The sequence below is a fragment of the Typopeltis vanoorti genome, chromosome 16 (genome assembly GCF_054136105.1).
Source record: "Typopeltis vanoorti isolate ZY-2024b chromosome 16, IOZ_Tvanoo_1.0, whole genome shotgun sequence".
Taxonomy (NCBI): domain Eukaryota; kingdom Metazoa; phylum Arthropoda; class Arachnida; order Uropygi; family Thelyphonidae; genus Typopeltis; species Typopeltis vanoorti.
In genome coordinates, this window is record NC_143564.1 from 118,507,348 (window position 1) to 118,517,071 (window position 9,724).

Here is a 9,724-nt window from a genome sequence, read left to right on the forward strand (position 1 = left end):
CTACAACACTCCAGGAGCTCATTGCATGCCTATAGGAAGAATGGTCCAAAATTCCTGTTGATCGTTATTGTACTCTTACGAAAGCTATGCCTTGTATGATTGTTGCAGTCATCGCAGTGAAAGGAAGTCCTACATCCTATTAAGGTGACCTGGCTGTTTGTTCCTCACACATACTGTGATGTCTGTTGACTTCTTTCTAAGCAGTGTATATCTTTCCTATTCCTAATAGGAATTCCTACTCCGAATACTGGCACTTCATATTAATTAAAGTGCTGCTTGTCCTTTTCAAAATCAATTTCTGTTCGTTAATGGAATACTGCTTCAACATTTAATGCAGCTCTTTCAAAATATCCAAGAATTGAACAGAGCACAATGAGATTAATTTGCGAAAGCTTTCTTATTGCCACATAACCATTACTGTCCAGATCATTGCCATCATTACCCAAGGACAGTTTTGGGCACTGCCTATTGAGTAGTCGTATGCCATACTACCAAGTCTCCTCAAGATCTGTCAAAATCTTGAACAGCAGTCATTCTTACTCCAATTCGAACTTACTGCTAACTCTACTACCATGCTTATTTCTGCTCAGTGGCGCAGAGAAAGGGTAGAGAGCGAACAGCTTATCCAGGCCAATACCATCTTATCACTATTGAGTGATCGATTATTTCCTATTTTGAATATAAATGATCGGACAGCAAATTGTCTTTCCTACTGGACGCATGCCACCCTCTCTTTGCTAACTACTCTTCGAAGGAGACCCTACAAACCACAATGCACTTTATTTTTACTATTGTATAGAAAATACAATCCGCAATTCTTCAAGGTGATTGTCAATAATCTTCTCCTGTCTAGTTATCCAGCCCTTGATCTAATCCGTCCAAGGTTTTCAAACGTTCCTTGAAAACGAACAGAGACTTTTTAATAGCATTGTTTTTGAAAAAAATAAAAAATAAAATAAAAATAAAAATAAATAAGATATTTCAATGGAATATTTGGTTTGTATTATTTATTCATTGTTGTTTATTCAATTCTGTTTACATCAAGAATCAATTTAATCTGGAATTTTTGATTATTGACGTATCACAGGCGAATTCCTAGGATTTTAAATATTCTATTATATATTTATTTATTTTTAATAGAGTACAGTTTTGATTCTTATTTAATATAGGATTTTAAATTTACACAACTGCATTGGTATAACATAAAATAATATGCTAAAATAATAAATTTCGCTGAATGTTTATATTTATGAAACTTATTATAATATAATAATATAATAATAATATTATAATTAAAACGTGATAATTAAGTAAAGAATGATTTCAGATTATTGTTAATATATCCTAGAAGACAAAGTTATGTCTATATCAATCGAAATAAACAAAACTACGTAATAATAATTACAAACATAACGTCTTCTGGTCACCGTTTCGCATGACTTGCTTCATACTTTTCCGAGCATCGATCTTTGCACCATGTTAGCCGTTCTAACTCACGCCCACCTTTAGTGCACCGCTAACCTAAGTCACTAGCAGCGGTCGATATGGGTATGGAATGTACTGATAAACTAAAGCGAAAACAGACAAACAATGCGTTTAAGAAGATGGTTGTAGTCTACTAATGTGAAAAACATGCTTAAGGCGTGTGAAACAGTTCACATTGGTTTATGGTTAAATGGCTCAGTGCATTAAGAATACTGTAGTTGAAAAAGGTCGGACTGAAGAAAAACTAAACGGTGAAATGAAAACAACTGAGAACATGATCCGAGTTCATAATCACCAAAACAAAAGCAGAAAATTACATAAGTATAATTATAAGATGGCAAAGTCATGGTTTGGTTAAGTTTAGTAGTCGTTTAAACTACAAAGCTTAATCAAAAGATGTCGAAGACTACAAATTCCAATGGGTATTACAGCTAACTGAAACAGGAAATTATGCATGTTTTGTTGTATAAACGCTGATAAATGAATAAGTGAACATTCAACAGTTCATAAATATGAGAGCAGAGAGCTGAAGTTGTAGGATTCAATCTGTATGTGTCATTCTATTCCTTTGTAATACCTATAATACTCATTATAACATTTAATGCATCTTAAAATAATTGGGATATCCAAGAAATCTCTGAAAATCGAAAGTTAGTATTCACTAAATATTAGATCAACATGTTTCCAATACTCTTGCTATGGCAACAATATATATAGACTATAGGTTATACTGTAAATTTATGCGTGAAAATATCTAACAAAAAGAACTGCCAAAAAGAACTAGATACACGAATACCGCTGGAAATTATTGTCGATGAAATATCAAGCGTGTGTTTTCATAAAATGACATTGTGTGATCTAGAATGAACAGCACTAATGTCGGAGAGGTTTTAAATGTACTACCAAAATTGGCCTTTACTCACTTCTAATTTTTAAAAATTACAATAGCTGATTTTTTAAGCATATGCCAAAAAAAAAAAAAAAAAAGCCCGCATTCTGTTCAGTCACTTCGTATGCAAATATCCATCGTTTCTAAATATGTCACTTTATCATAGTATTTCAATATTGATATTTTGTCTTTCTCTAAGCAAGTGCAATCAGGCAAATGTGTCTGGGGCAAGTTCCTCCTCAGCGATGACTGGCTTATCGTGTATTGTGTTACAATTTAATCTGAGTACTGTACGCATGTTTATCATCGATATTGTTTTTTTAATTTACTACGAAGCATTTTCCCTTCAATTTTAATATAATATACGTTGTGAATGATTTCATTTACATTCTTCGTTTCAATGCATCTTAAAATTTTCTTCTTATACATTATTTAACTAATTTTATTATTAAAAATTTCTCAAATATTCGTTAGTTCTTCCTCTCCAGTAAACTGTTGTTAGAAAGAAACGAATGTCATAAATTTTGTTGAGAATACAAAATAATAGTTGCACTTACCCTTTCATGCAAACTACGAAGGTCGTTTGTAATTATCTGTGGACGAGGTTCTGACTGAGTATCAGAATCGTCATCTGCTTCATTGCCATCAGTATCGCTGCTATCTTTAGCTAGCTCTGCTTCGATTTCCTGTTCCATCTGGACTAGAAGCGGTGCTAACATTCCAAATTTCGCCCCCTTTCTAGCAACTTCCAAAAGACATAGAATAAAGCTTCTCTCGTTCTTTCTCATTACGAGGTCATCAGTTTCAAAGAGCAAACACTCTTTGATTGGTAAGCCACGACACCAAGTGATGAAATTAGACACGTTATCCCGCGCGTGGAACGTACCCGGTTGCACATGCGCCCGATAAATAACATCACGCTCTGGTATAGGCGTATTCAATCCATTAGAACCTGCTACTCGCCACTTCCGGGCCATCTGCAACACATTGTTAGCGTGTTGACAGAGGATAACTCCAGTTTCAAGACGTTCCATGAAGTTATCCGTCGTGATGTCTATTTCATACAAAGAGTTGAGCCATTCTGCCAAGTCCTCTTTCATGGCATATAAGTATTCCTCGCTGCTTCGGAAAGGACGGAACGGTCGAGGATCCAATTGCATCACCTGAAAATCTCCAACTCCCGTTAGATCGTCTTTGCTGTCTACGGCTGCCATCGCCGCACCTCCCGACGGCTACACAATGATCAATCAAACCTTCAACTTGTCACCGGTATTCGGATTGCTCCAAGCAGTAATTAGTAGTGCATAATACCCGCGCCCACACCCATCAGCAGGGAAAATGCAAAACGTCTCAAAAGAGATTCTCAGCTGTAGTCACTAGTCGAATTTCAGTGATAATAAGTAACGTGTGCGTGCTGCACACACTTAACGGGCAAACTCAGTAGATCATGTGATCACTGCAGTACTGACGTTTGCTAGATTCAGTATACTCAGCGACATCTAGTGACCGTATATGTTGAAAGTCGAAGTAAAACTGTGAGCTTACGGCACGCAAAACAGGTTATGATAGCCTTCTTGAACAAACCAGGTTTTCTAGAGGAGAGCCAAATAGAATCGCTCCTACTCTAAAAAATCAGAGCGAAGTATCGTCACCTTCCTTTTACATAATAATAAATAACGCACATCTATATATTTTTATTCGAATTCTAATGAAAAACACAATTTCTAAATAATTCTTTAAAGAATTAAAATAATTTACGTTAATAAAATAAGAAATGTCGAAACTCCGAAATCTGAAATCCAAAATCCGAAATACTAATAAGTATTTCTCAATTCTCATCCCCCCCCCCGCCTCTCAAAAATGAGAGTGGAGAGAGAGAGAGAGAGAGAGAGAGAGAGAGAGAGATCATAATATGCAATATATATTCATGATCATAATAAAACAGTGAAATATGAAATCTCATTAACAGAGCCTGTTGACCACCACTGGTAAGTTCCTCTCCTTTTGCATTGAATTAAGGAATTATTCAAATTTAAAAGTCGAGTCATCGAGGAAGATGGCTTGTCATTTGTATTTCCAAGTAGAATTTAGCGATGAGGTATAGAACCGATCAATGAGTTAATCAAAAAAGAAAGGTGAAAGATTGCATAAACAAGAATTTGAGGCAAAAATAATGCAAAAAAGAGTCAAACAAAAAAAAAAAAAAACCGCCAAAACTGATAGTGTGCTATCACTATTAGTTTTGGCGTTTACGAATGCTACAGAGATAAGAAAAATAAGAGCTGATTATAATAATATCCAGCAAACCAGAGCATGATTTACACACATAAGCTACACAGGCTACTGTTAGGGCCTCATACTAAATGTTATAAGGACTTCCTTCTCAGTATAGATAACTTGAAATTTACTCAGCAAATCGCTTCTTAAACGCTATAGTTTAGAGCCACAGCAACCTTGAACATGACCATGATCGAAAGCGAAACATATGTTGAACTATTTAGTAATCATCCTCAGTAAAAGATGATGGTGACGATTAGTAATTAAAGGGAATAATCAAAAAGTAACTGATTTTACTGTACTATTATGTTTTTTGTTTTAAGTTTTTCTATTTTATTTTTAAGTTTTGATGAGTATTTGAGATTTCCGAAATTGCATATTATTCAACAACGAAGAAATATTAATATTGCGAGAATGTCTTCTGTTTGCAGTTTTGAAGAAATAATTATTGAATGTCATTAGTAGTAATTTTTTTTTCAAAGAATGCTGAACGCCGCAGAAAATTTGAATAAATGTTGGTGAGTAATATGTATTTGTTCCAGACTTTTCACACCATTGTGATGCAGTAAAGACAAGTAGAGGCTGGAAAGGATCCGGTCACTGGAAATTTTAATCAAATTTTATACAGAATTATTGATATGCATGCTATATTTATAATTTAGAATTATTAATATGTACAATAATTCAGACAATAATAATGTCATATTTGAACAATGTCGTGCATTTTATATTAATGAAACGTCGTACTCCACAAAGAATTTCACTTTTAAAACTATCGAGTTCAGTCGATGTGAATTAGATAAACAGCAAAGGTAATCAGGAAGGAGGAGATATTATTCATTATATGGCAGTTGATGATAGAACAAGAGATCATCATTGAAAGTTGAAGAAAAGCTTAAGTTAGCAAGGACTGACGTGTGTAAAGTCTGTTTTTTTTTTTTTTTTGTTGCTATCAGAGTATTAAATAAAGGAAATGGGTTACTTGCGGTGGTTTTTAGCTCTTCATCGGTGGATCATTTTAAGGAGAGATATGGCAGGCGGAAGCTAACCATTATTCACAGTGTGAATAATGGTTAGCTTCCGCCTGCCATATCTCTCCTTAAAATGACTCACCGAACACATCACTTGGATGAAGGGTTAAACCAAGTATATAATTAAAGATACCAGGAAATTATATACTTGGTTTAACCCTTCATCCAAGTGTAATTTCACATTCGCGTTAATACCCCAGGTGTGCTTTCAAAATGCATACACCTTTGAGCCCTTTGAAAAGATGTAAACAGGGCACAGCTGGTCAAATTCTTAGCTTTCTAGTATTTTTTATAATAACAGCTGAGAAGGCGAGGCTGGGGAGCTCACATTGAGAGCTAACCCAGCACCTTCAGGTGCTGAGTTAGCTCAGATTGCCTTAATATCCCATAATGCATTGCTGGGATGCCTTAGTATCCCATAATGCAAAGCACATCTCCTTGTGGACATGTATAATGCTATGAATTAGTATCCCATAATGCATTCCTGGGTTGCCTTAGTATCCTAATGCATAGCATTATGGGAAAGGTCACTATACCGGTTTCCCATAACTTAAAAGATAACTTAAAACAGGGAAACCCATATTTCCCTGTTTTAAGTTACCTCTACGAAAACTCGTGCGATCACTCAAATCGCCCAACAATGAGCGACCTGAGTGATCATTTAACTCAGCGTTACCTCCCTCACTACCGAGCAGAGCCATAATCTCAGCGGTGGCCACTCTGAGACAGGCGAAACCCAATCCCAAGCAGAGCTGCTCATATTTCAGGGAAAGCACCGCCCCTTCTGCGTAAAAGCACATCAGTGAGAGCCAGACTCGGAAACAGTAATATCCGATCCTCAGTTAAAACTTCATTGGCTACTGCCTTGCCACAACCACTTCTGCACAAAAGCACATCAGTGGGAGCCAGACGTTGATACCAATGTTGAAGTAATGCAGAAGTCATATTTTTACACAGGAGTTGTCAAAAGTTGTCTCAAATCACCCAACAATGAGCCACCTGAGTGATAATTAAATTCAGCGTTGGCTCTCTCCCCCCACCGAGCAGAGCCATAATCTCAGCAGTGGCACCATTCAGATTCAGGCAAAACCCTACTCAGATCACCCAACAATGAACGACCTGAGTGATCATTTAACTCAGCGTTGGCTCCCTCCATATATATATGCGTTTAAATCACTATAACACTGAGATTAAAAAAGAATAAGGTTTAATCGTGAGACACTACTAGTTTCGCAGAAAAAATCAACTTCCTCAGGTGTCCAACACAGAGAATTATATAACAAATCGCAGAAACATTGTAAAATAACAACAGCAGATCTAATGTAAAAAACAGAAGTACAGTTTAAAAAAGAATACATGCTGAAATTCTAATTGAAGTAAGCTGCGTGATTGAGCTATCGCAAGTGCGCCTATATTGGACAGTAGAGATGTGCGCATCAGATAAATTGTAGCTGAGGCTGTTATTCATATGGGTTGAATCGAGGGATATTTCTTTAGATTCAAGTATCCTTCTTTCGAGTTTATCATAACAAGTATGTATATTGGGCGTTTGAGACCAGTCTATGAGATGTTGGAAGCCTTCGTCAGAGTTTATAGAAAAAAGGACGTGGCTTGAGACAGAAAGCGCTGGCTCGGGTCCTATTCCAGGATATGTCTCTTTTGTGTTCTTCAATACGTAAAAGCACAGATTTAGCAGTCTGACCATAATATGGTTTGCCCCATTCACAAATGATCTTGTAAACTCCAGGATACTGAAGAGGGAGATGTTTTACTTTAGGTCTACTAAGCATGGAGCGAAGTTTAGGCAACGTGGTGAAATAAGTTTTAATGTTGAACTTCTTTAGAATTTTGCCTGTTTGGGAGAGAGAGAGAGCTGATGTATGGCAAAGATATATATGCTCTTGTGGAAGAAGAATCTTCAATAGTAGGTAAACGACGGTGAGAGATAAATTTTTCAATGTTCTTCAGAGTGAAGTCATTGTTGAGAAAGGTCCTCTTTAGTAAATTAAGTTCATTTTTTATCTCCGTTTTGTCTATGAGAATATGTAGTTAAACTGAATTTTAAAAGTAAAATAGAGAAAAACAATCAATTAGTTTGGAAAAAAAAATACGAGTGCAAATACCAAATCTTAGTACAAACTGTCGCCCTACATTGTGAAATTAACAGAATAGGATAGCAGGGAGAAAAATCGTGATTCTGAAGTTGTAACAGAGGAATTAAGTTGAAAATTATAGTACCAAACCTAATATTCAGTTGAAATAAGAATAAATAATTATTTATTTGTGTTGGAAAAAACATAATATAATAAATGAGTTAAAATATATATATAAAAATCACTACTGTGGAATATATGCTGGGCTGAGAGGACAACAGTCAATTGGGCCTAACATGGTTATGCATAAAACTGAATTTTATGCATAACCATGTTTTATGCATAACGGAAATGAGTCAAACAATCGAGTTGACACCTTTCATTCTTTGCATTTACACATATTTGATGGTAAATTTCTGCTTCTCCTGTAAAATCATAGTTAAACTTGTTTTGAAATGTCACATGGAGAAAATCACGTGAATGTCGCTTAAACACACCCATGAAAAATCGTACCCTTTGAACACCAGCGCAAATGTTAAATAAGAAGAGTAAGAAGCGAAAAATAGTGTATTTTTCACTTTATTTAATTTCTGTATGCTAGATTCAGAAATACAATATTGTAAATAATATTTCAGTCAAATAAAAGTAACATAGAAATTAACAAAGTATACCACAGAGCTAATATTGATTTGAAATAATAAGAAATAACTATTTATTTGTTGTGGCAAAAGAAGTTTTCAATAAGAAATCGCTAATTAGAAATTCAATCCCAAACACAGGATGTCACATGTAGGCATGACAAAATTGCGACCGGAAATGGGACATCTCAACCATAACACAAATGAAAAATATACAGTGGGGGGGGGGGATAAATTCACACACAATTTATTTATTTATTTATTTGCTCAGTTATTCTGGTTAGCATATGTAGTAAAACTGAATTTTAAAAGTAAAATAGAGAAAAACAACCATGCAGATTGAAAAAAAAAAAAATTATGGGTCCCAATACCAAAGCTTTGTACAAACTGTCTCACTATTGTGAAATTAACAGAATAGGCAAGCGGTGCGTTACCTTTCTTCCCATGATGTCGTAAGTAGAGAACCTCCAGAAGCTTGGATAAAAACATAGCCATGAGCAAAGGAAATAAACGAAACGCACAGTAACCTATAAGGAGAAAGAGTCAACTACAATTTCAGACCTTGTGTTTGTGTGTTTTGTGCTGTGAACATATGGTTATAATTCAACAATATGGAATATCTATTGTTTTCAGAACCTCGCTAGTTCCAAGAAGACCCATTCTGGAAAGAAAGTAAGTTAAACTTTTTTGTGTAACTTAAACATAGCAAGTGATATTTGTAATTTCAAATGACCACTGCTCGTATGTGTTGGTAAGCGCAATTCTAATTCTAATACTGAATAGTTTTACATAAGAATAATCATAGGGTACATACATTAGAGAGTATCACCATGGGATACATTAGCGACTTTTCATGTGTAAGTTACTAATATATGGTTAAAAACTGTTAGGGCAATGGGAAAAGAAAGTGTGTTTGAGGGGACAACAATGATAGCCTATAATTAATTATTCAGAAAATGTCTAAATGCTGCTGCCAACCCTCTACTCTAAACTAAGAATTCCCATGCTCATCTATTGACAAGAAAAAAGAAATATACACACACACACACACACACACACGCGTGTGTGTGTGTATATTTTAGGGACAGCCATGATAACCTATATTAATTATTCAGAAAAGGTCTAAAAGATGCCATCATCTCTTAACTCTAAACTAATAATTCCCATACTCATCTATTGACAACAAAAACGTATGCGTGTGTGTTTGTTTATATGTGTTTGAGGGGACAGCATTGATAGCCTATAATTAGTTATTCAGAAAATGTCTAAATTCTGCCGCTATCTAAACTAAAATTAAAATTTCGTAAACTA

The 9,724-nt window shown here is 35.2% G+C and overlaps 1 protein-coding gene across 1 annotated transcript in view; it reads right to left on the minus strand.

The window, feature by feature from the left end:
- The window catches only part of LOC150098284 (uncharacterized), a 163,416-nt gene extending 159,619 nt beyond the window's left edge, over window positions 1-3,797 (minus strand). Inside the window, exon 1 of the mRNA XM_090406320.1 lies at window positions 2,932-3,797. Within this exon, the coding sequence (XP_090262446.1) occupies window positions 2,932-3,588 (657 nt within the window). The 5' untranslated portion in view covers window positions 3,589-3,797. The remainder of the gene's footprint in view (window positions 1-2,931) is intronic.
- Window positions 3,798-9,724: the final 5,927 nt, after the last annotated feature.